This window comes from Labrus mixtus, chromosome 22 (assembly GCF_963584025.1).
Source record: "Labrus mixtus chromosome 22, fLabMix1.1, whole genome shotgun sequence".
In the NCBI taxonomy this organism is placed as follows: Eukaryota; Metazoa; Chordata; class Actinopteri; order Labriformes; family Labridae; genus Labrus; species Labrus mixtus.
This window is the reverse complement of record NC_083633.1, coordinates 14,972,815-15,000,276: the sequence shown is the minus strand read 5'-3', so window position 1 is coordinate 15,000,276 and position 27,462 is coordinate 14,972,815. Positions and strand designations below refer to the sequence as shown.

Sequence of the window (27,462 nt, the reverse complement as noted above, 5' to 3'; positions counted from 1 at the left end):
TCAGCCATGCTTAGATAAGACTTTAGACCCTGAGTAAAAAAATCTACAAATTATATAAAAAAAAAAACAATAAATTGAGCACTGTTGGCCTGGCGGTTGTGGCGCGCGTTTGGAGGCCATAGTCCTCGTTGCAGCGGCTGTGGGTTCGAATCCGACCTCGGCCCTTTGCTGCATCTTATCTCCTACTCTCTCCTCCTTTCTGTCTTTCTTCAGCTGTCCAATAAAGGCAAAAATGCCCCCCCCCCCCAAAAAAAAACCTGAAACTTGTTCTGTTACAAAAGTAGAATTCTACTTTAACCTGTTTCACAAAATGTTCTTCAGAAGTACTTCTCATACCTTGTGACCTCATTTTGCTGAAAGTAGTCTTTATGAGTATAGTACTAACTGTATTTAGCTACTGGTTTCCAGAAACTTTCTCTCTCTCTTTTTTCCCTTACAATATTTTGACAGAAAAATCAATCATACATTTGGAGCATAACGCATATCTAATCTCATATTGAGCAACCCAAACTTTTGGAGCCGCTGAAAAGCTCAATAGTATCTGACTGAAGCTTAGAGTGTCCACATTTGTCAGCAAATGTTTCCTAAGACATGTTATTATTTCTTTCCCTCAGTGGCTGGATGGATGACTCTTGTTCTTTTAGCCACTTAGGACAATTTATCACATGTTAGAATTCGCTGCTCTGACTGATATGAGGAGTAAACTGCCAAAAAAAAGAGTAAACAGATTCTAAGTGTGCAGAAGTAAAGCCAGAAGAAAGGAGCAGAGGCACGGGATAAAGCTAAATGTCACTTCAAGTTGTTTATTAAAATAGGAATGATACAAAGGCTGCTGAATTCAGAAAAGGTCATAGATATGAAACAACGTACTAGAAAACAAAATAGCAGCTGTTATAATTAAAGTTTACAGTATACAAACATATAAGGTAAAAATAGTTTAGTATGATATTTACAAAAATTACAGATGGGAATTTACAGAATGCATATTTACATAAAAGTAAAATTAAATAACAAGTAAAACAGCCGTCAAGGAAACGGATACATTTACAATACACTTACATTATGTGATATTTGGTTTCACTTATTTGATTATGTAAACTGCTTTTATTAAGCTTTTTCTTCTGTTCAATTGCAACTTCATTCACGTGTGGTCACACTTGAATCAAAGGGAAAATGACTGATGGAAAGCGACTAACATTGATGTGTTTTTGTTCCATGATAAGATTGTATGGAAGCCGAGATAAGCCTGGTTTACGATCGTTTTTAAAATACTGTTTTCTTAAAGGCTTAATACGCAACTTTCAGAGCAGATTTTCAAAAACGTTGTAAGCACGGCTACTCTCAGCTTCCATTGTTTTGAACTATCTTCATGTGATATTTAGAACAGTCATCTTAGAGCTAAGAGCAGGGTTTAACACTAAGATAGGAGCAACACAAAAAAAGGGCAAAAAGGGGAAATTGAAAAGAAATAGTAGCATTTTTTATATTTAAACTCTCTGGCTAACTAGCTAAATTACCTCCAACCAAAATAGCACAAGGATCAAAGACAAATGGTCTTTAAAGGGTCTTATTTTGCTAACACTGACTTAAAGCTCATGTGAGGAGTTCCTAACTGGTTAAAACACACTGAGACTTATTCTGAAGCCTGTTTATGACCTACAAAAGGATAAGAGACCATTAACAACAAGTTTCATAATGTCATTTTTTCTGCCTGTTACTGCTGGTAAGGGATGAAGAGATCAAAAGGGCACATTTTTATTTACCACTTTATCCACAGGGGGCGCCAAAATCAACACAAATCAAAAGTTCTTCACAAGAGCTTTAATATATACTTCTGTTGTGTTTCGTAATCTCATTTAAATCAGATTGGCATATTACTATTGAATGAGTGTTTTTGTACTTATTTTGCTTTAAATGTTTGAATAACCTTTGATTTCTGGCATTCAGTATGTGCGTTTGTTTAAAATGCACAGCTGGTAAAGGTTAAACTCTCTGGATAAATATTATTGCTCAGCAACACGTAGTCCTTAATGAAGAGGGTTTTTGTACGCTTTCATAGTACATGTTTGTGTTAGCGGTTACCTGTAAGTCAACCTGTAAGTCAAACATCCAGACCACTTATTCTGGGGTCACAATTACTCTCAGAAGGAAGAAAAAAACGCTAAATATCACATCAGAATCTGGATCCTTTTGAATGATGTATTGTGCTCATTTAACAAAAATAAATATATCTAACTACTTCTGACAATGCGACCAGTCTCTTTAAATATTTAAGACAATCAAAGACACAAAGAAAACCAATCCGACATGAGACAACCAACAATAATCCAGATCTATAAGACCCATAAAACCTTACAACTCTGCAGGAAACACACTCTATAAATCTGCAGTTCTGTACATAAGGAGTCACTTTCCATGAAACAAAAGTAAAGTATACAATCTCCTACTGACCACACACAGCCCATCAGGGGCCAAAGTTCCCTCCAAACTGGAGACCAAATAGCCATGTTATATTTGGCATGACTCTTCTCTCTCTCATGCTACAAATATTAGCATAAGATGTGGAGCAGTCCACTCAGTCCTACTTAGACCCTCTCACGGGGATACTAACAGTTACAGCTAACTGAGGGAAAAGGTAGTCCAGCTACTGCACACAATAAGCATGGCACGGCTTTGCAGTTAGCTTTTTTAAACAGCAATAATGTAATTCATACACTTTAATGCTGGACATTTGGAAGGCATATTTTAAATGTTGCTGCAATTATAGGTTTTAAGCTAAATGCATTTTTTTCCCATAGTGTCTGTACCGCCTGCAGGTGGCTTTAAAGATTCTTGAGTAGCAGAACACTATTTATCATTTTGGGTCCAATATTTGTAGGGTTTACCAAAGATGTATGATCACATAAGTGTCTTTGTGTTGGGGGTCAAGAGATTATTTGCAGTCCAGCTCAATGCATAGAAAGGAGAAATCCCAGTCGCAAAAAGGATAACCCATGAAGCAACCCCCAGAGAACCGGGTTCTGTCCATATTCAAGTAAATTCCAGGAGATAATACTGAGTCACAAGAGTCCTTCTCTTTCACTGTCTTTGTCTGAGTGGCTTCAGAAATTCTGAACATGTCAAAATACTATTAGTACTGTATGCATGTGCCAAAGACTTTGGTTTAATAAATGATGTCTTCATTTGCAAAGTAAAAAATTAGATGATATTCCATTTCATTTATCCAGTCTTCGAGCTCTAATCTCTGTCCTCTCGGAAAAACAGCCAGACAATCGCATTAGGTGATTTTCCTCATTTCCTCCCCATGTTGGAATAGTCTAGGGATTTGCTGCCAGTTCCTTCTTGCAGTTTGTGCTTAAGCCATGCATCAGTTCCTCTCGAAGTTGGGGTAGAGTCTGAACACTTTGTATATCCACTCAGAGTAGAAGGCAACGTTAACGAAAAGTGCCGGCTGCGATGAGGCGCATTTTGCTCTTTGGATGCTCACGCCGACGATGACTTTGCGCTCATGTTCCTGGCAAACTAAAGGACCACCGTTGTCTTTCTGCAAGAGAAAAGTAGAATCAAAAATCAGAGAGACAGCACACTAACAAACGCAAATAACTGCTTTCTAAATGACCAAACTAAACCAAGGACAAATTGTCTAAACTACTGATGTGTTTTAAAGATCATTTCACAGGAATTCCAAAAATGAATATTCCTTATGAAATGTCTCTTGTGAAAACAATGAATTGATATGTTGCCTCGTTATTTAGCATTTTTACAAGTGTTTAAAAAAAACTCCTTGTGTTGAAATCTTTTGGTTCCTTACATCACAAATGCCTTCCCCCCTCCTGCCGCCGGCACATATTCTGCTCTCCCCAGCATCCCCTTTGATTTGTGAGCACATGTCATTATCCACCATAGGCATGGTCACAGAGTTCAGCACCTCATCGTGTCCAGAATCTGAAAATGAAAGGAATATACAGCGTTATTGTAAAACATTACCGACGTTGTTTGGTGTGAATAATAGCTGTGATACAAAGTGGCATGTGGGTGAAAGAAGGCAGTACTTTTGGTTTCCCCCCATCCATACATGGTGCAGTTGGTGCCTTCAGGGATGTGACACTCTTTGACTGGGAGGTGAATGGTGGAGGCACCTTCAGACACAGGGGCAGGACTGCAACAAACAGTCAAAAAATTACCATCAAAATAAACATACGAGAAAAACACAAGCAACGCAAATCAGAGGGATTTGGTTTCAAACTGAAAGTTGCTTTTGAAAAATTTTAGACATAATCAAAATGTGCTCTTTTTGGGGAATTTACAGGATTATTATGCATTCAGATGAGAGTTATAATGGTTATCACAATACAAAATATGAAATGATAGTCAAGCTTACTGAGTCTTTGTGGACTTACTCTGCTAGCTTCAGCATAACCAGGTTGGATCCTTCAGGGCCACAGATCAGGCGAGAGATCCGTAGCCTCGGGTGGTTTGAGGATTCATTAAGGTGACGCAGACCAACCTGCACACTGTAATCTCTGAGATCTGGAACACTGATGATAACAAGCACCAACACATGAGTTGTAATCATACAGTGTCTTGAACGAGTCATGATGATGAGTGATAATGTAGGGTTATCTTCACTTCAGCTTGATACTTATTTAACAGTTTAAAAGAAAGACTGTGTTACAAACTGGAGACTTGGATTAGGAAGAAGTGGGGATTTAGGGGACAGTAAGGGTTTTCTCACAGATGCTAGAGGTTCTAGATTCTGTAATGATCACCACCAAATCGTCCCTATTTGACCCTGAAATATAATCTTTCAGCACTTTTGCACGTTGTAAATTTAACTCAACATGGTGGAACATTATGAGGAGAGACTCGCAGTGCTTGTTCTCCATAGAAGCACACTAGGTAGTAGTAATGCAGGGCTGCTTTGACATTTTTTAATGGTGCCAGTTTTCTGAATTTTCCAAAACTATCAATCCACACCTGCATTTTGCAGGATTTAGCCAGAGCCCCACAGACATGATAATAGCCATTACCCTCATGTTCCTACTTTTCACAGCAGCTTGTATATGTACACATGTTTGTAACAACTGCAGCCGTGTTTGGAAGCCATTATGGTGCCTCATTGTGCTTCAAGAAAGCCTCATAACAAACATGTCAGCAAAACTTGTGTATTTGAATCAAGCTGTCACTGTTGCAGTGGAAAAAACATGTGAAACCTGTTAGCAACAAGCAACATTTAAACATGAAATCCATTTCATTGAGTCCCACACATTGATGGGACAGCAACACTATGTCACTAAGTTGTGCAAGTAAAGTGAAAAAGAAAGAGAAGTTTTCTCAGATCAAGAGAGGTCTTCACTTAAGTCATTGCTAAGATAAGTAATTTGGCAAATAAACAGGTATTTGAAATAAACACATGTCACAAAAGCAGAGTCTGCAGGGATGGCAGAGACAGTGCAAAGCTCACGCCCGCCCGGTTAGGCTGCATGCTTTACCCCGACCCCCCCCCCCCCCCCCCCCCCCCATGAGATAAGAGAGTTCTTAGAAAGAAGACAGAGTAGACGGCGCCAGGGCAAAGCAAGGGCGAGAAGCCTGAATATGCTTGAGCTGACCCCTACTGGGTTATGTTCACGGCTCTACACTCTCACAGTATTTCTCTACCGTAAATAAACATCAATTTAACACACATACCAATAGAAACCTGGTCAACAAGTACACGACAATGCTATCAGTTATGAAAAAGCCAACAGATAAAAGAGAGATTTAAAGGGGACAATGAGTTTGCCGCCTTGACTTCTTCCAGCAAGGAGTTCAAAAAGCCGTGGGGCCCGAACTGCAAAAGCTCGTTCACCTTTTATGACCATTCGGGTTTTAGAAACCACCCTGCAGGAGAATCTCAGGCAGCGGTCCAGCTCATAGAGAGTCAGTAGAACACAAGTAAAGGTTGGGGCCTGGCCAAAATGATAGAAATATCATGTTTTTGCATGTGTTCAATGGAAAGGCCAGGAGAAAAGTTAAATCATTTATGACATTTGTAACATACATAGCCTAAAATTCCAGGTGCATTTCGACATTCCCTGCTGCACCCTTGAGCAAGGTCTACACATAAATGATGCCAGCAATTTAAATTTGAAACTTATATATCATCTATATTGATACTTTTTGCAAATATGCAACATATGGAGACGACATACAAATGTAAAAAAGACTAAAAGCAGAGTTTCAAAGGAAACCCTGTTTTTATGGGCCTAAAAATAACAGCTAATGGCTACTGATGCACACCATATGTAATACATACAGTACATACAGAGATAGGGCCTTTTTCTTTCAAGCCAAAACTTCAGATGTAGAGATATGTGTGTATATGATTGGCTTTGACTCAGATAAACCTGCAGAGGCTAAACAGCTCTGCAGGCCGAACCTTTCTGTTCCATATCTCCGGTCAGGCAGGGGAAGGGACCTGTCAGTAAACAGGATACATCCTGCATCGTAATTTCAAACAGTACTAAAAAAAAAAAGGGGAAGCAAGTGGACAACAAACATGTCAAGGGGATGGAGTAAAGGGAGAAAGGATTTGGTGAAAGTTTGTCTCACGGGTATAAAAAGGAAAAGTATCAGAACAATCAAAAGTCGCTGTCATACCAGGAGGTGAAGCACTGTTGGTCCGTTAAAACCCAGTTTTCTCTGATCAGCGAGCCGCCACACAAATGAACCTTCCTAGGAACATTTAAGAAGACAATATCACAACTACTGTCAGCAACAAAAGCATAGTGTATGTGTATGTATAAAAGCATTAAATGAGTATTTACATGCTTTAAAAACAGTTGTAAAATGACACTTACTCTCTTTGGATGCTTACGACCCAGCTGCCGTCTGTTCCTCTCACCTGGTGTCCTCCAACAATCCTGGTGTTTATATGCACAAAGCACGATATCTTGGGCTTTGTAAGAGCTAAACAAGGAGACGTTTTTTTAGGGACATGTTCAATGTATGTGTAATTTACATTTCAAGGGGAAAAAAGTTTCAGTAAACTTCAAAAAGCAATGAAATGTGTTTAGTCATAATAAGAGCAAAAATGGAAAAGGAGCCAGATTATAGATAAGAGGTAAAAGCCTGATAAGTAAAACTGATACTCACTTTGGTTTGCTTGAGGAGCCACTGTAGCTGATTCACCTGACAGAAGTAAAGAAAAGCGCAACAGTGAAATGAGACCCCACAGCAGTATGTAATAATTCAAACCCTTGACACACGAGGTATTAAACCTAATCGAAAAGGAAACCCTTCCTCACTTCATAAAGACTCTCAATTGAAATCATTGTTCCAGGCTATAGCAGCCAGCGACCACAGCAAATAAATTTGCTGTAGACCTCAAAAACTTCATGGAAGACATGTTTTATATTTAGAAGATTATTATGCGGCCATTTGAGAGCGGTTCTTAAATGCAGCCAGATTGAAACCAGCCAAAGAAAATGTTGGGTCCAGCCGCTTGTGGGTGTGTTTTCTCAAATGGAAGGCTGTCAGCGGAGATCTGCATCTGTTTGCTGTTTGAACATTGGACAAAAGCATGGCTAACACATTGCTTTTTTGTTTAAGTTAACCAAGACTACAAAGCTTTATCACTTGTATTATTTCATTGTACTGCACCCAAAACCATTAGGGGTTCTCTGATCTATAATGATCACCACCAAATTGTCCCTGTTTGACCCTGAAATATCGTCTTCCAGCACTTTCACACATTGTAAATTTAACTCAACGAGGTGAAAGTTTATTAGACCCAACAAACCACCTTGGTTTCTTCTCAAAATGTTCAGCTGTTTGTTGTTGTGGGTTCAGAGTCTGCCACTGACCATTTCACAGCCTATTATTCTTAAACCACAAGCAGTGCTTGTTCTCTACAGGAGCACACATGGTACGATCAAGCAATGCAAGGCTGCTTTTTTAATGGTGCCAGTTTTCTGAATTTTCCAAAACTATCAATCCACACCTGCATTTTGCAGCATTTAGCCAAAACCCTACAGACATGATAGTAGCCATTACCCTCATGCTCCTACTTTCCACAGCAGCTTGTATATGTACACATGTTTGTAACAACTGCAGCCGTGTTGGCAGCCATTATGGTGCCTCATAAAAAACATGACAGCAAAACTTGTGTATGTGAATCAAGCTGTCACTGTTGCAGTGGAATACTCAGGAGAAAACATGTGCTACCTGTTAGCAACTTGTAAAAGCAACATTTAACTTGTGTAGTTTGTTCACTTGTCTACAATAATCACTTCATCAATACCAACACTTCTCACGTTGCCAAGCCGCTAGCTAGGGATAGCAGTAGCTCAGTCCATAGGGATCCGAAGGGTCGTCGGCTCAAGTCCTGATGCAGACCATAATATGTAAGTTGGTCTGGTGGCTGGAGAGTTGCCAGGGCACTTCCCGAGTACCACCGAGGTACCCTTGAGCAAGGCACAGAACCCCCAACCGCTGTGTTGCGCTCCCTGCGTAGCAGTGTGTACTGAAGCAGCACCACTCTTACTTCTCTCCACTAATGCATGTCCACAGGTCCTGTTTGTGCATGTGTGTGAGAAGCATGTCTCTACTACTTTGGTTAACCTATAGGTTTAGCTATGGATAACGTAACACAGGTAAACAGTGATAGACAAAAGATGAGGCAAGATAATACAACATAATCCACTCACAGTGCTTCAGCTTGCAGTAGTCCCAGACCAAACGATTATTTGGATTGGTGTAACACCAGGGGCCATGTTTGTCCCGGTCTGGGTTCCGGCAGTAGTTGCTCTCCAGCCCCACATGGGATTCTGTAGAGTGAGAATCCCCACTGTAAAACACACAAATACAGATTCTCATATTCCATTTGTTATTTGGCCCACAGTGCTTCAGAACTAACACTGGGCCACGTTTCATAAACACACAAGCATGCGCATACACCCACTCCTTTGCACATACAGTACATAAACACTGTAAGGAACCATGGTATGCCTGGAAAGTCTAACTCTGGCTTTCCTATGGTGCAAAGAATCATCTGTTTTTGCCCCACAGAGCCCGTAGAAGGAAACAGAGTTTTGTGGAGAGTGCTCATGGGAGTATCAAAGTATGCACTCCAAGCATTTATAAGGGCTCAGACCAGCAGGAGTCACATCCTCCACGGAAAGATTTGACTTTGCTCTAGATTTTTAGAAATTCAACTAATTGTGTTCCTTTCTGTAACATTCCTAACGACTTCGAGACAGTTAAATGTAATCTTCTCATATATCCATAATATCACAGTCTAGAAATTACTATATAGAAGTTTGGACAGACACACAGAAAAGTAATGCTAAGCAATTGGCAACAATTTGTCAGTGGGTGAGAATAATTCCACTTCCCAGGAGAATGTTAAACAAGCTGTAGCTCTCAGCAGTTTTTCCTGGGATGACCCTTGATCCTGAGCAGGGGCAGACTCGCTGGCTGCAGTCTACGCAAGGGAGCTGATTGGCTTTGATCTACTTTCCTCAGAAAGCACTTCCTGGGGTCAGGGGTCGGCTCTGGAACATGTCCATCTGTCTGTGCCATTTTGGCTTTTAAAATTCCTGTAAATTAAGTTATTCCAACAGCCTGACTTAAGCATGGAGCAACAGCCCAACCTTTCCGTCAGGTTGGGTCACTTGGAGTGCACCCCAGGGTTTCCTCTCGTCAGTTAGATGAATAATAATTGGGCCTGGTATTGACCCCTGAGGAACCCCTGATTTCCTCTTGCTGTTTGTTTTCACTTCTTAGCTTCATTCATTTGAAAATGATTTTCATAGGGCAATGGGAGCTAGGTTGTCAACAAACATCAACTGAGCTGAAATGAATGTCAGTCTCTGTAGCTTTTCACACATGTACTCCTAAAATTTTCTAGAAGTCTGGAGCCGTCAGTACAACCTGTCTCTGAAATCTTCCTGAGTTGGTTAATCACAAATGACCCTCACAGCGTTATGTTCTCTCTGGTAGCTGGATTGCCGTGGGATGGGGGGGTGGGGGGTGCAGGGGGCATGACGTAAGAAGAGATACTGTGGAAATCCAAGATGGCGGATGAAGCAGGAAATACCTTCAGTGTTTCTTAACATAGCATACGCCTGACTGGGTGGTAACAAAAAGGGAAAAATGACAAATGTACTGTATATGCACAATGAATTTCTTTCTTACCTGTTTATGTGATGTGACCATTCTGCACATGGAATTCCTGATCGGGTTATGGATAAAGTGCCCCGGTATGCCTCTCCATTGTCTTCATAACAGTCTGAGGAAGAACAGGATAAAGTCATTTAAGGCTAACTTGTTGTAAAATAGACAGAAGGTTGTATGGAATATTGAGCCAAGCCGTTTTTCAAATACCTTAATGCATTATTAAGTGGGTATACTAAAAGAACTGTACCTGATTTGGTTGTGGCTGTTTTTCTCATTGATGCAAACATAACAAAATTAAGTCTTCCTGCTTCCTATGTGGTTTGGATCAATTTAGTGTCATGGGCTTCTGTGTTACTGGTGGTTCTCAAATGTAATAGAAAAATGAAACCTTGCCATGTCTGTTCTAAAACAGACTCTAAACAGGGGCTTTAGTAGCCAACAGTCTGGCTGCAGTTTGACATATGTGGTCTTACAGCAAATGTAAAGCAGAGAATCATGGGAAATGACAGCAAGCATTTTTTGTGGTGTTTTGTTCTTTCATGAAATGGAATTCATTGGGCAGCATGACTCTGATGGGAGCAATATAGAAAGTGTCTGTGTAAATCCACTTTCCAAAAACATTACATGGCTTTAGGACCACAAGTGTTTCTGCTTTTCAAATAAATTATAAAAGATAAAAATTGAAATGCTGTAGTAATATACAAAATATTAGTTGTGTGCTTTGGGATCTTAAAGTTAAAGTTTAACTTTTCGGGAGAAATGCTTTTTTGCTTCCATGCTAAAAGTCAGAGAGAAAATTGATAACAAAGGCAAGACGGTTTCTATAATCTTAAAATATTAAGTATTTTACCTATTTTTTGTGTGGCGTCAGCATCACACCTGGGGACATGTGTACAGTTGGCTATCCTCTGATTAGGATCTGTAGTGAAGCACCATGGGTAATCTGCACCATCAGGGTTGCGGCAGTAGTTCTCTCTGAGGTCCCTGTGACACATACACATACTACAATTTAAATGATGGTGCTGATGAAGGCATTTTTTTAAAGCAAAAGTAGGATGACTTGGGTTTTACTTTCATCTCTTGCCTTTTGGCACTTCAACAGTCAAATGCACAAAATGAACAAATCACCTCCCTGACACAGCAGATAGAATCGAATCCAAGCTGTCAGGGGCCACGAAAGAAGGATGACTCACTTGCATTTGAAGTTCTGAGGAAGAAACGAGTGGTTGTGGGGAAACTGGGAGTCCCAGCGCTGACATGTCACACCCTCTGGAGTCACATTCATTGTGCCGCGGTAATCGGTGCCCTTTCCCTGGACACAGGACGTAGTTACGTTGACATATGTCTCCTCACTTGAGTCAGAGTCTTGCAAAGAAAAAAAAAAAAGATAGAAATTGTATGTCTGAGCATAATCAGGAAATTGAAATCACAGATAAAGTTATGTAAAGAGACTGAGATGTAGAAATCAAAGGCTGGCAGAGGGGAGGGAGAGAATGAGGGCTATATTAATCCCTAGAAGAATGTGTCATGTTTAACCTAGAGACAGATGATCAAAAACAGTAGCACTCTCTCCATGTCTCAACTGTGATAGGAAACTTTCTGTGTATTCATAACACTGGTGCCCCACATTCCTGCACGCAGGGACATCCACAACAAAACAACATGCAGTTATTTAACTTGCTGACACCACACAATGCCACAGGTTGTAATAAAAAAAATGAATCTGACCCTGTTTATGAATACATCTTCGCTTCAACATTTAGACATGTTTTTTGGTAAGTTTGTTTGTTCTAACTAAACCAAAGATATCAAATCCAACCCAATCTGGCTGGGGCAACTTTATCCACCGGAAAACTATTCCAAACATCTTGAGAAGGAATTCTGCTTTTCAACAGTGCAGGAATTGCAATACTCAGGGTGCGACTTCTCCCCTCCGGATTTCTGTCTCTGTTTCTTTAGCCTTTGACAAATGATATGGGAGAAGATGGAGGAGGAAAGGGAATGTTTTAAAGCAGAAATGAGAAGGCGGATAGAAAAGAGGGATTCTTTGGCTTGATGTAATGCATGCCAGTGTCTGTGTGCACTGTGTTGTACAGGTCAGTGGTTTTTATCTTTCTGAGGGCAGGCATTGAGGGATGCACACATCTGGACAAATGCAGATCCTCCGCCCTTGCTGTAAATCATAACATGTACTCGTCACTACATGTGTGTATGTGTCTGACCAAGACAAAGAAAGATGATCTGTGTGTTTTTTGCCACGCATGTGGAAATATTTCATTGTGCTTTCAAAGAAAAGTAAAGAACAAATTCACCTTTAGGGTAACCATTTTTTGGCGCCCATTGTTATTTTTTGTTTCATGTTATTGCAGTACATTAGAAGGCCAAAAGCTACATAAACTATAACTCTGTCAGATCCTGCCAAATGTGTAACTACTCAAGTGAAATTATTCTGCAAATCTCTCAAAGATGTTAAAAACATACCAAACAAATACTCTGGGTCTGACAGAGTTGTAGTTTAGGTAACTTTTGGCCTCCTAATGTAACACAAATACACAGATCATCTGTCTTTGTCTCTGTCACAGTGACTATTTAAATACTGATGCATCTTAAGATTGTTTTAAAGATAAGGCAATCATTTGCTTCATCTTTAAAACAATAAAAGTTTAATCCAAAAAGTAATCCAAAAAATGGTAAAGTAATGGACGATGTTCACAAGCTCAAGGTGTTCACACTGCTTTTTTGTTTGTCCATGATTCAAACAAATACATAGAATTGAGAATACATAGGTCACTAGCGTAACCTTGGTTCTATGAGTTACTGTTACATTAGTGTGATCTCTCTATGTGTAATAATCTATGACAAAGTGGTCAGCTATGGCAAGATGCAGGTTGATACCATCAAATACAGTTTTGTATAACAAAAACCTGATTACTCTGAACAGTAGATTCATTCTTTGACAATTTTCTTCTAATACTTCTACACAGATTGGTGACATAATAAAGAAACATCAATATGAAGTTTTTTGGAGCCGTAATTTAGCGATGAACACCATTGTTTTCAGGAAAAAACATCCTTCACTTGGTGTTTTCATGATGGTTGTCAGGAATGTTGTCAGTCCTCAAGGCCTGACTTTGGTTTTCAATTTGATTGAGATCTTATGATTGAAAAGGCAAAAACACATGATTCACATTATTTCCCAACTCATCAAACCACTCAGTCACCCTTCCTGCTGTGTGTGGCAGCATCTGTGTTCATGATGTTTTCTCCTCTCTTTTGTCCTTTAAATTGCTTGTTTGTATAATGATTTTCTTTATACCACTGAAATAGCGATCATAATCTCTATATAGTAGCCTCTATTGTAACACTCCTTTTTACCGTCCCTTGTCATCTGTCAGTGGTCTCTGTTAAACACTTCAGGCTCTCCAGTCAGACCCCCTCCCCTTTATAAACAACCTATTTATTCTTCCTTGTTGAGGTAGAAGTATTTGAAGCCGGGCACCACATGAAACACCCAGCCGGGTAAACAAAAGATTTATGAGACTCTGCAGGGGAGAAAAGGGGATTTTTTTTACTCAGCTCACTCCAACTAACCCCAAACCACCAAAGTCCTGTATGTAGCAAAGCCCATGGCGCCCTCAAACCGCTAGCTAGTTGGTAGCATCCAACCACAGTCTTTTCAAAAACCAAGCAACTGATCTTTAACACTGAATCCACTTTTGAAACTTTGCATGGATTCATATCTGTGTGATGCATTATGTTTTAGGCTTGTAAGGGTAGTAGATGTAGAGAAAAAATAGCAACTGAGTCATTCATCGTATCTAAACAGGGATTGGCTGGATCAAAAGATTTGTTGAGGATTCTCCACAAAACCCAACCCCAGATTTGGAGCACATCAACAAATGGGCCCTTACCATTACCACACACAGTCATGTTACAGTACTCCCACGGAGTTTTGGGATCCATGGTGAAGCACCAGGGGCGAAGACGATTATCTGGGTTACGACAGTAGTTGTCCTTTAAATCTTTGTCTCGATACCTGAGAGAGAAGGCAGAGGGGATACAGGGAGGAAAGAAAATAGGAGGGAGGGCTGTAAGTCATAGCAACTGGTGAGGTCTATGTCTCCTGAGTATTAGCGTCATTTCTTTAAGCATCTGTCATGGGTGTGTTCAGCATTGTCCGTGAGAAAGGAGACTATGTGATTATAAGCTTTGCAGCTTACTTTTTGGGCTGGAAGTGGTGTTTGTGAGGTCTTGTGGAGTCCCATCTCTGGCACTCTTTGCCACTCTCTGTATGATCCATTTTGCCCCGGTAATCTTCCCCATTACATGTCATACAGGTTTCTGTCAAACAAAGAAAACAAAATCTATTAGAGCTTTCTTTCCTCGAGTAATGAATGTAAACACAACTTCCAGTTAAGAAATAATAACAATTATAGGGTAAACTCTGTGTATCCCAGGTTAAGGTCCACAGAGTTTTCAAAAACAAAGTAATAAATTGCTTTACATGCATAAAAGATGGAAAGAAAAAGATGTTATGAAAGAAAAAGAATGCAAAAGTCTATAGTGATAAGATATAATCAATTGAACAACCTTCTCCAAACCAGTGAATGACATACATAATTTGATTTGGGGGACATTCTTGGCTAAAACCGGCCTGGAGCACATTCTTTGAGAAGTAGTATAAATTTAGAGTCAAATATTACACCAATACGCAAATGGCTTTAAATTGGAAAACCAGGGACTAAAAGGCGGTCACTATCATCAAGCTCTATCACATAGGGGCAAAGACACTGACCAAGGATTTGCTGTCATTCAGCTGATAAACATCAAGCAGATATGAATGGTTTGAAGTAAGTTCAACAGGCAGGTAGAGGTGTGTGTTGTCTGCATATAGAAGTAAAACCAGATTTATGGTTTTGCATGATACAGATGAAAAGATGAGACTTCAAAAACAAATACTAGAACCTTTCTTAAAAAGTCACTCCTTTCTCATTTATATGAGCTTAATTTGATTGCTAAGGTATGTTTTTTTTTAGGAGGCTCTCACCTTCTGAGCATTTGGGTATGCCACACTCTTCGGCTCGTACATTTGGGTCAGTGGTGTAACACCATGGACCACCAGGATCGTTGTTAGGATTCCGACAGAAGTTCTCCCTCAGGTCTTGCGTTGGGTACCTATCAGGATAAAACCTACAGGGGAGTAGACACACATTATTGAAGTGTTAACTGATACTGTAAGCTGTATAAATAAATTTTAGGGAGTACTTGCACACTTGGCTGCTCCAGTGGTGTATACAGTACCTGCCAGTGCTCTCAGTAACAAGCAAAATAAATTCAAAAGGCATTGACATTCAGATGTAAGCTTCATTCTGAGAAAATGTTATGTGACCAGGAAACATTTTAAATCGCAGAATGACTTTTCAAAGAAACCGTATGTAAAGTATGACATTAATACACTTCTACTCTCTAGCTTTGCACCTCTTGCATGATCGCCTTACTGATTCCTACCATATTCCAGCTCCCTCATGTGTGAAACAGCCAGACTCTGTCACAGCACAGTAATCACCAACAGCACAGAACAATGCAACGAGCCACTTGGAGCAACCCAAGCAGGTCTTTTGCTGGCAGCCTTTAAACACTTTTAAACCAAATACCTCTCTGTAGATGGTTGAATGTAAGAATGTAAGAAAAAGAACCAAGCTTGTCCAAACATATGGAATGTAACAATGGGGGTCGCCATGGGAGCCCCGTACTAAATGGACAGTGTGTGAAATTCATCTTCTGTCAGGAAGGGATGATGAAAAGCTGACATGTCAGCACCTCATGATCCATGCTGACCACATTCCCCCTCCCACCCAAGGAGACAGAGATAGAAGACAGAAGAAAAAGTTGTGGGCATTGAAGGATGAAAGAAACAAGTGAAGGGTCCCCTTGAACTAAGATAACGTTGGCATACTGGAGTGAGAAAAAAGGCAAGAGCTTAGTGTGTACTGATTATATAAAGATAAAAAAAGGAATAGCAAAAAGAACCAGAGCCCACCCTCCCTTCCACAGCTTGTCTAAAAACTCTAACCCAGACAATGACTCTTTTCCTGGGGGAGTCTGCTCTGCTCTCCCCTCTGTGCACTTGGGCTTACCCAAGGCTTGTTCACTAATGCACAACATCATTCACTCCAAAGGAGAAAAAATCTCAGGCATCTAACTAAGCCAAAATGAACAAACAAATGGGGTGCTACAGATCATAGTCCCACCTTTGGAAAAATAGGACTGGGTCAAGACAAACAGCAACATTTCACTATAACAAAATAGAGAAAAAACACTTGTTCCCCTTCAACGAGACAGCCTGTGAAGTACCAAACTTCACATCGGCTTTGTGTAACTCTCAGCTCAACATACAATACTTCTATCATAGAAGAGTATTCTTAAATTCTAAATGGAATTACAAGGTTCTTCACTTAGAAAAAAGGGGGTGCATCTGGTCAGAGTCCGTAAAAAGGCCGCCGCATGGGAGCAAGTTAGCAATAATGATGTTGCGCTAACAGATGTTGGCCAGTTATTCATCTCCTTGCCAAGGTCTGTTCCCCTCGGGACCGCAGGCAGAGACTGTGTGCACACATGCTTCGCTCTCTCTGGGCCGGCAAGAGAACAGACTGGCTATATTTTGTATATAACTACAGTTGAAACCTAGAGCTGAAGTAACTGCTGTAAAATGTCAAGCAACATGCAGCTGGAGATTATGGAACAAACATGGTCATGCATCAATGCTGTGCATCCAAACGCAAAATTATTAACAGATTAAAGCAAGCACGCAGGGAATTAATGAGTCTGAAGACATTAAGAATTTTTGGAAGCAGGATGCTGAATTAAAAACAATTGTTTAGAATTTTGACATGCACTTGTTTACTTTCTTGCCAAGGGTGATGTAGGACGCTTAGAGATAGCCAAATATGAAGCTACAGTCAGGAAATGGTTAGCCTAGCTTAGCTACGCTCTGTGAAAAGACAAGAAACAGCCAGCCTGTTTCCCTCCCAGGGTAACGAAAACAACAAACCATTCAGCTAACCAACATGCAAGCCATGCTAGCTTTTCTACCTGTTTTCTGTCATTCTGCTAAGCTAAGCTAAGCTAGCTGGCTGTTGGGGAAGCCTCATATTACCATGCAGGCATGAGAATGGTATCAATCTTTCTAAAGAAGCTGCAGAGAGAGGTTTTTTTTTATGGCAGTGTGAACTGACTTTGTGGTGTACATGTGTTAAAACATGAGCGATGGTCCCATAGGGATCAATGAATGACTTCAATGTTATCAGTTGTTATTATTAATATGAACAGAAATGTTCCATTCCATTCTCCACGCTTGACTGGGCATCAGTCCACAGCTCTTTCCCCATGGTTCAAACACTAAATATAGACAACAGGTGGAAGTCCCATTCCTGGAAGGGAACCTCCTGAGAAATCACCCCTGCCCCCACGGTGATCGGTCAAGCATGAAAATAATAGTTACCTGAGACTCAAACGGTGCGTGGTTCATTACGGTGGTAATTCTCACACAGCGGGACAGTCCCATGTTAGATAACCTCACAGTGGCACTAAATCTCCCTTAAGTAAAGCTCCCTTTGACCCTTTTTAAGTTAAAAGTTGCTGACAAGCCAGGGCGATGTGGATGGACGCTACATTTGCCATGTGGGAAGGAAACTAGAACCGTGTGTCAAATAAACAATGACAAAGTATTCGTAATGTGAAGCTGATTCTTGAAAGGGAAGAAGAAAGAAGAGGAGAAGAGAGGATGTAGGCCAATACTGTGAAGAGATTTAATTGTGGTGGATCACTGGAATTATTTTATCAGAATGTCTTTGAGCTCAGCTGGACAACAGATAGTAAATGCCTTCAGTCTTTACATTTTTGCAATGTCTTCTTTTCACTCTGTACTTCCTCTGACTTTTATAACTCATTCTCTCAACCCCCCTCCATGCTGCAGTTAAAATATCTTGTGACTAATGATCCCCACTAATGAGACCCTGGCACAGAACCATAATCACAAATTCACTGATCTTTCCTAACGTGGGGCCTCTGGAAAAAAAAAAAAAAAAAAATCTTTGGGATACACCTGATGGCCTACAGTGCAGTGGAAAAAAAAAACTACCCCAATGGAGAGGACATCCCTGCATGTGTTGAAAGAAATCTGACTTAACTCTGGCTAAACGTTCACGCACCTCCCTGCCTCCACCATCCCTTAACCCCAGAGGAGCAACAGGATGATGTGAACATCTATAAATCAACTGCTGAGGCCTGTTCAATATCAGACCCAGAGAAAGAAGCTAAGGAGTATCCAGGAAGGTGGTGTGGACTTAAAATTTAAAAAAAAAACATAGCGTTTGAAGGCTGCAGCTTCAAATCTACAGGAATCTGATGAGAGGAAGTGAATGAAAACAGCTTTGACTCCCTGTGTCACGCAAGCAAGGCACTGTTGTCTCAGAAATCCACTTTTTTTAAAACTCTCTTTGTTACAAAAGGAAGGACTTACGTGTGCTCATTAATGATGTTATCTGACCACGCTTGGCAAGTGATGTTTGACTTTGTCCATGACCTCCTGCCTCTGTAGTTGTCCTTGGTGCCGATGATGCACTCCCTTATATAATCTAAGTAAAAAGGCATACAAAAAAAGCATTTGAAAATATTCATTTGCACTTTTTGATACAAGTTGTCCCTGTGTACTCCCCGTGTGCCAGTTTATAAAGCATTAGGTCAATTAAAAGTTGATTTGTGTCCCCTGCCTTGACCACCTGGAATATATTTTCCCATCTATGGTCAATAAGTGGTTTTTACGGCGCGCTTGTTATTTTGTCCAAGCTCGTGTGTTATTCCCATAACAGACAACTCCCTGAAGTTCATTAAATGTCACCGGGGGGGAGTTTCTGTAAATTGTGCAGTAAACTCTAAAGTGCTAGATTCCACAGCCTGCAGTGGAGAAAAGTTGTTGCGCTCCGGCTGTAAACAATGACTTTTTTTTGTGTACACTCCACTTAAGTCTGCTCCGTGTTTATGCACGCGTCTCTCCACACTGGGGTGATTAAACAGCAGGGGGTGAGGGAGGTTGGTTTTAATATTGTGACAACAGAAAAACCAAGGACCTTAAAAAACTTGGGCGCTAGATGAAATAAGCCGCAATCCCCCCAAAAAACAGTTTGCTCTCCTAAAAACCCCGGCTGAACCTGAGTATTCTTGTTAGAAAAAACACCTGGGTGCATAAGGTCAGCTTCAAGAGCCTAAAAATAGCTACATTTACCTTTTTTTTCATACAAAGTAAAATTGACATTGGCCTGCTTCTGTGCACCATGGGTGAAACGGTCAAAGGGAAGCAAGTGGCATTTCCTGTTGTGTCGTTGAAAGTTGAAAGCCCTGTGGAAACACACGGGAAGTAGTTGAGCGATGACAAAATGATAAACACCCAAAATATGTAAATATTTCATCTTCCCAGGAGAAGAGGAGGAGTGAAGGGAACATGGACATGAAGATTTTTTTTTGGCCGGGTAAACAGAGAAAGAAAATGTTTGTCACCTGCAGCTGAAGTTCTTCTTGACCTTCTTGCACTTGCGGGCGCAGTGCTCGTGTGATCGACTGTTTCGCACCATCGTCCGCTGAGGACAATCCAGGCAAACCAGCATGTGATGCTCGGTCTTTTCATATTTCTGTAATGACTGATGAGTCCTTTTGCAAAACCCTGCAAGAACATGAGGGCACAGCATGAAAATCACGAGCTCGGATTCAGTTTTCCTGAAAGTTATCAGACTTGGTGCTTGACGATACAAATAGGCAACAGCATGTCAGGCAAATGATCAAATATAGCACTATAACCCCATTTTTATTGATATAGTGCTAATTATTGTAAATGTTCAATATTTTTAGCTTTTCACTTGACCAAACTTTCAATCATATAACTGTCTTTAACGTTGGTTTCCTCCTGTCTCAACCATCCGTCTTGTATGATGTGAATGCTGCATAAGTGTTTCTACAGGACTGTATCCTTTGCCAGTTCTTTGATGACTGTCTATTGGAAGGGATGTTGATGCTTGAGTTCTAAGAGACAGTTTTGATTTTTCTTTGAGTGACACTCACATTACACATTAAGGTTTGTCCCAGCGGACAGGTGGTTGGGCGCAATCTGTTTTCTGTGGGAGTTCTTGGTTTGGTTCGTCTGAATCTCTCGTGTCCTTTAGTGTATCTAAACTGTCAGCTGTCAAGTTGCAGAAATAATAATATCTAACAAACATGTGGATTTCTTTGCCACCTTTTCACAAAGCATCAAACACTACTCAGATTCTGGGAGACATGGCCAAACATTTCACCGCCGCTGTCAAGCCACTGAGGATGAAGAACTTGTCAAACCCATTAGCGTGTTTCCCAGAGTTTTCACCTGGTGGTTTGAATATTAGAACAGCAGGAGGCATTCAACTGGTTTCAGAGTCTTGGCATGGTTGAAGTAGAGCAAAGATGAAGTTCTTTCACTGTCATATGTTTCCCTGGGTGGCCAGCAGCGAATAACATCTTTTTTACTACATTTCCCTTAACGCATCAGCAATAATGAATCATACTCAGACATCATTTGACAAGTCTTTAACCCTGAATCAACCATACACATATTCACAAAACGCACAAAGCAGACGTTCTCCATATCACAGAAGTCAGTAGGAAGCTACAAGTCTGTAATAATGTTGTGCTGCTGCATGAGGAGTTTTAAAAATTAGGCATAGGCAAATTCCTCCTACACAAATGTGGATGAAGTGTGGAGTCACAGCCCTGGGATGACTTAAGCCCTGATTATATTAATTATAGCAATTATATCAAAGTATATTTACAGACTACAGCAGATCATTTAAAGTCATAAAGAGGCGGAATTGTTTTCTCATCACTGTTTACATGTGACATCTGTTTTAAAAACAGCGTCACAGTAACTACCTGCTGAGTGCAATGCAGTGCGATTCCGATATCTGAGATTGTCTAATCTTCAAACACAACACAATATTCCTTCAGATTTTCCCTAAGCATCGATTTGTCATCTGCTGGTCGATTGGGAAGTGGTGAAATTATTACATTTGGTCAGATTTCCTACATTTAAATGATTGACCTGAAACACAGTGACACGCGATGTGACAGGGTTTGAGTTCGGAGCCCCCTGTCAGCGGCTAATGGCCACTGCGTCAAAACGGGGAAATTTGAGAATATTTTTGTGTGATTGTGCTTTCGGCTGTGCTAGATGAACGTAAGTAGCAGACTAGTTGATGTGTCAGAAAACAAGTATGAGGGATGTCAATGATAAAAGCTTAGTCCTTAATGCTGCCTGACAAATGAAGAGTGGATGCTGAGCTGTGAAGACAGCCAAGATGAAAGATGTTCATCCAACAGGCTGATGCACTCAACTGCCTCCTTTGGAGGTTTGATGCTCTTGAAAGCATATCTCATATTTAACTGCATTCAGAGTGAACAGCTTTTATCAACATATTTGATTACTTTATTACATTTGTAATGCTATAGTTTTGTTCTTACATGTTATTCCCACAGACACTTTTGCATCCATGAGGCTTTAAAGGTCATGAAAGTCTCATTCAAAGGCACGCTGTTTCACTGCAGAGACAGCGAGTTTATTCATTTAATGTAAGCAACATGTGGGGATATATATATTTAGGGAACAATAGATGATACTTTTGGAGTTTCTCAGCTATCGCATCCAACACAAACATACGGTATGTGTAGAAAACATGTGTAGGTGTCAAAGTCGGAAGAATCCTAAGAAATTCTTGTTCTATTCAGAGGCATATGTTGAGAGACAGTTCTTTGGAATCAGAACATCAAAAGAGACGTGTCACTGAATAGACATGGCATAATGTATATGTGTTCAGAGTGGGTTCAAAAGCAGGACAAAACCACACTTTTAAGTCTGAATCCTCTGCCAGACAAATCATTCATTTTTACCTTGTGGAAAAAGTTAAGTTAACGGAGTGGAGCTCCATACTGTAAATGCTGGTTTGGAGGTCTACAAAAACATCTTAAGGCGCAATGTGTGTTTAGTTACAATAGTTTTCCGTTTATAATTAGCGGCAAGTGCAATATAAATCACAAATGGAAATCTCATGCTTCTGAGTTACAGCTACATGCTCCTGTGCCAAGATCCGACACAGGACGTCGTGTGTGTACGTAGGATATTGTAAACCATGCAGCTTGAAGAGGGTCCTCGTGGTCGAGAATGGTTTTTCGGGGATAACGTGTTATTAATGTTTGAACTCCGTTGGACCACATCTGGCACTCATCATGGTGTTGTTCTAGCCCTGATGTCTGGCCAGCTTGCTCAATTAGATTTCACTTAAGTCTCTTCCTTTCCTCGAAGTCCGACTCCTGCTATCTCCAGATCCCGAGCATTTTGCTGAAGTTGGAGATTACAATAAAATGTGCTCAATAGGCAGGTTTGAGAGAGATGAGATTTAATGGGAAGAGACAGGATCAGCTAACAGGAACAGGTTTGAGACCTTGATTTGGCTTAAGAAAATGTAGAGAGGAAAGGTGAATGACCAAAACTCTCACCTTACTCAGAAACTCCCACTTGGGTGCCCTTGAGCAAAGAACTTCAGTTTCAGCTGGATAAGTGTTTTAGGCTATCGCTCCCTTGTGGAAATGCAACAATACTACTTTTTAATACATTTTGAGGCAGTGTTTTGGAGAAGGTTGAATTAAACAAACAACAGGAAGGTAGCAGGTTAAAGGTGTGCCTCTGTCTGGGAATTAAGCAGACATCACATCTGCTTCAGAGAGCAAAGTGTGGTGTTGGGCTCAACCAGATGTTAGCCTCCAACCCCATCCTTTTCACCCCCATAGTCCCCCTTACACAGACACACACGCACTCCCTTTATATCTCTCTACCGGGACACAAGCACATTTTACTTTCCCCAACTCCAGGGCGGGCCAAAGGTCAGGGTCGGCACCTCTGGAGGTGGTAACTATGGATTCAGTGCTTTACTCTGTGACATGGCAGCGGGCAGCGGGATGTAAACCGGGACACCCTATAACCACCAAATAATCCGCGCTTAAAGAAGACGCGCACAGCTCGTTTTGGATGCGCTTAAATGACTGATGGTTGTTTAGAAGTGTTTATGCTCTGCAACGTTACAAGCACACATGCACTAGCTACCGGCCTCAGTCCGACAGATGTAAGAGTGACTGCTATCAGTCTGACCTAAATAAGGTGTAATGGAAAAGGAGTTCTAACAGATGCACCCCTAAACGTGCGCTTTGGTACTGGTCTGTACCTTTAAGCAGATGTTGAAGCACACACCGGTGTGCCAATCTATTCTTGTTGAAGTTTTTAATTAAATGAGAACAGGAAACAATTTGAATTGATTAATTATTATGTTCTGTCTGCTCGCCGACTATCAGAGCCAAAGATACACTCAATTAAATGAAGTAATTTCTACTCGTTTGTTAACAGACTTTCTTTAAATAGCCTGAAGGAAGTTCTTTCATAAACTTTAGTTATTAGTGTATTTCACTCAGAGAGTGAGCCAAATGAAGGAACAAGGTGAAGCTTGTGATCAAGTTCATTCAATGCCCATCTGCGTCATGTCACCTACTTTTAAAACAAGTCCTGGATGTCAAAGTCCCAGTTAAAAACATAGAAAACGATGTCGAAATATTGTTCCCCTACTTTTCTGACTTGCTTCATTTCTGACTTTTTCTTCCAGAAGGAAAGTTAAAATAAAAAAATAGTCTACAAAGTTCACAGTTAGGACAACATGAACATGTCATACTGATATTCATCATCTAGAAGCAAACCTGCATATGTCTTACCTGTATCCAATATAGTGACCACTACACACACCAAAGCTTGGTATATCCATACGTTTGTCCTCATGGTTATAAGCAGGATAGAATCCGGATTAAGTGAGACAGACTCGGTCCTTGTATGAAGTCCAGAGTGCCTGGAGACCAGCAGAAGACTTCCTCACTCAGATGCCACTTTGCCAGCAAGCCGCACGTCCTCGGTTCAACCCCCCCACTTAACTTAACTTGAGTTTGTGCTCCTCTCAAACAGCGTCTCACCTCAGCACCGTCAAGCACGCTGCTTTAAATAGTGCAACTTCCGGTCAACTTCAAAATAAAACAGGACGTGAGTCACTAGGTTATAACACTCAAAAGATCAAAGCCTGGTGAGTTCTTATATTTTCCCTAATGCCAGCAGATTCAAAAAAAGATGTGAATTAATCATGCCCAGCTTTCTCTGGGCTGTAGAAAGAGAATTGCGCAAAATATCCTGAGGGCAACAAGTTTGAGCCATACACTTTATAAAACACGAGGCTCAGTGACTTCCCCCAGAGGTTTCTGAAGAGGCATTTTTTAGACAAATGATGGGGGTAGCAGTATTCGAAATGCCCTCTCCACCTAATTTCTATCAACCTTGAAGCATGTATAAAAGTGGCATTGAGGCGAGCCTTTAGACTCCCAGCAAACAGCTACAACATCCACTTGTCAGTCAACTCAGCCCAACCCTAATTGTGCAAATTAAAAGAACCTCTGTAGAGCTTTTACCAATGAAGTATAAAAGAGAATTTAAAAAAATTGAGACAAAAAGCACTTTTTGAAAAAGGCCCTGAATTAGTTTAAATTTACTATATTTGGGCATTTTAGTACGGGCTCTCAAGAGGCCTCGGGTGGACACTCCAAGAACTGCTGTTCTGTTGCACTTCAGAATGGCTTCATTTTTCAACACGAGAGACTGCCACTTGGTTTTCACCGAAAAAGAGCAAACAGAGTGAAATAGCATACAGGCTAAGATAGATCAAACTACTTAGCCAGAATAAGCCAAGAGTGATAGAGTACTAGATTGATTGTTTGGAACGGGCCCCCGTTTGTACAGCTTTGATGAAACTTAAGTGAGATATGGACCTATGGGTCTGAAATAAAGTATAAAGTAAAGTATATATTAAGTATTGCAAGAACCAAATGTAATAGAAATGGCCACACACGATACTATTTTCTAAGAAGAAAGATTTTTAAATGTTAATACGTTACAATGAATGGTCTAATTAATGCTTAATGAGGAAATAAGAAAAATACAGCAACTGTGGCTGTGCCCATTTAATCAATTATATTAAATGACTTTATTGAGTGCATTTGTTTTATTGAAAACTGTTAGGATTTAAAGAGAAATTCACCCAAATTGACAAAAACATCTTCTGAAAAAGATTTCCTATCCTAGCTTTAATGACTTTATGAATGACTTATCTTCACTCACCAACCAGCCGGATTTTCAAAGAGGTCATCAAACAGGATCTTCTTGACAGGATGATCTTTCTGTCTCTCCTCACTTGCCTCACTTTGGCTCAACTGAAAAGGCAGATGGGGTTCTTTACATGCTGCGCCAAAGAGCCCTTGGCCCACAGTAGTGATTGCATCCTCAAAGGATTAGCCAGTTGCAAAATGCCTAACACAGAACCAGAAAAAGAACATTAGCATAAAACAAACAAAAGAAGCAATAAAGAGCCACTGACGTGTCTGTGCCAGTCACTGAAAACCTGTTGACCATGAACTCTGCTTAATTGAATCCATTGATGTCAAGTTGCCCCGTTCATTTTTTAAATCAAACATGTTGACTTTAAGGTTAATGCTTCTCTGGAATGTTCTCAGTCTGTCACAACTTGTAAACTGCCATTTTCTTTGATTTATGTCGTCAATAAAGTGACAAACTGGGACTAAACTGCATAAACCTGATTTAGAGATGCACTTCCATGCCATATCATGACACGGCATCTTTATTTGCACACAGGGTCAGCTGTTCTAGTGAAAGTCACAGCATGACAGTGATGAAAAATATCTGTCAGGGACTGAGGGAATATTTGTCCTGCTGTTCGAATAATCCCCCCGAGAGGACGAGGTATGGGGGAAAACAGAGTTCCAAGAGTCTATTTGTAGTTTATTCCAATAGCACTTTAGAGACTGACCTCATACAGCCCCCATAAAGAAACACAGTGTAAGGACACTATTGGAAGGTCTACACTTAATCATGCAACTTTATAATATCCTGTATCTTTATTATAGGATAATTACATTGATTATTGGAGTCTGAAGTGCTATAAAGATGCTATAAAGACAACATGAGCACTGGGTATGTTAAGGTGGGCAGCTGGAAGTGATCCTATTTAGGTACCAGCCTACAGGACTTTTGTTAGGCCCTAACCCTCACTTGACAGGAAATCCACACTTCAGCCGTTAACGGGCGGCAGGCTTAAAGCCCTCCAGAGAGAGCAGGAATGGTTTGAGGTAAATGCCAGACGCCCGGCCCTCGCTCATTAAGGCGCGTGCAGGTCATTTCATTTCTTCTTTGGTCCCTTCTCCTCCCTTTGGTCTGTGTGTGTGTGTGTGTGTGTGTGTGTGTGTAGGTAAGTACCAGCAGGTGTAGAGGTGTGTGTGTGCGAGTGTGCTCAGGATGCTGCAACTAAGCGGCTCTATAGGCTTTGGCTGCAGGCATGGAGGTATACTCTGTGCACCGTGCACACATCGCACCCACAACGTCAATCAGTGTCAGTGCAAAGAGGAATTCCAGACACTCGGAAAATCTGTATTGGAGCACATTTCCGCAGATTGGTACCTTTTTGAACCTTAAGCTTGCCTTGTCCCATGTGCCTCATACACTCCAGGTAAATAAGTTAAGTTTGACAGCTGATTATGCATCAAGGGGGCAGATGTTGGCAGTGGGAGTGTTCTTTCAAAACAGACCAAAGCAGTGGGAGTATAAACTTTCATGATTGATTCTTTTCACTCAAAGCCTTGGGCATATCGAGAAGGATTCCAAAATGTCACTCATTCTTCGGCACTGTTATTTTGAGCATGGGAAGTTTGGAAGCAAAACGATGTAAAAGGCTGATGAGCATTTAAAAAAAAAAAAAATACTAGCTGAAGAAGTAATCAGCAGTACTGACACATATTTTTTACAATTGCCAGTAACAACAGTGTCAAGTTCTTGTCCATTTCTTGGACAGCACAATCAAAAGCTGCTTTCAATCAGATAAAGCAATTCCCAGATGAGTTCCACTTAATTTGTGATCCCCCTTACCAAAGTTCAGAAGTCATCTAAGTCAGACTTTAAGAAACTTTTCATGGTCATGTCCTTGCCTCATTTCTTTTAGTTGATTCTGCTTTTATCATTTGTAGATTAGGGGGATGATTGGCCCTAAAACACTAGAAGGTTGGAAAAGTTGGCTTTTTAACCACAGACGATAAACACAGTGTGTTGAAAACATGATCCAACTGTGTTAGTTCTTC

At 40.6% G+C, this 27,462-nt stretch overlaps 1 protein-coding gene across 2 annotated transcripts; it reads right to left on the bottom strand.

The window, feature by feature from the left end:
• Positions 1-779: 779 nt before the first annotated feature.
• hgfa (hepatocyte growth factor a) lies at positions 780-24,263 on the bottom strand. 2 transcript variants are annotated; one of them, XM_061029862.1, is made up of 18 exons: positions 23,992-24,263; positions 19,714-19,876; positions 19,442-19,554; positions 18,680-18,794; positions 15,206-15,348; positions 14,379-14,499; positions 14,070-14,194; positions 11,352-11,523; positions 11,009-11,160; positions 10,177-10,270; positions 8,688-8,827; positions 7,135-7,170; positions 6,840-6,948; positions 6,640-6,714; positions 4,401-4,538; positions 4,053-4,159; positions 3,812-3,945; positions 780-3,544 (listed from the first exon to the last, which is right to left on the bottom strand). In XM_061029862.1, the coding sequence occupies exons 1-18, from the start codon at positions 24,053-24,055 to the stop codon at positions 3,368-3,370; spliced, it is 2,178 nt and encodes a 725-aa protein (XP_060885845.1). In that variant the 5' UTR covers positions 24,056-24,263; the 3' UTR covers positions 780-3,367. The 2 variants fall into 2 exon arrangements, with proteins under 2 accessions (XP_060885845.1, XP_060885847.1); XM_061029864.1 differs by having other exon boundaries at positions 11,009-11,142; positions 23,992-24,261.
• Between the last annotated feature and the right edge of the window lie 3,199 nt (positions 24,264-27,462).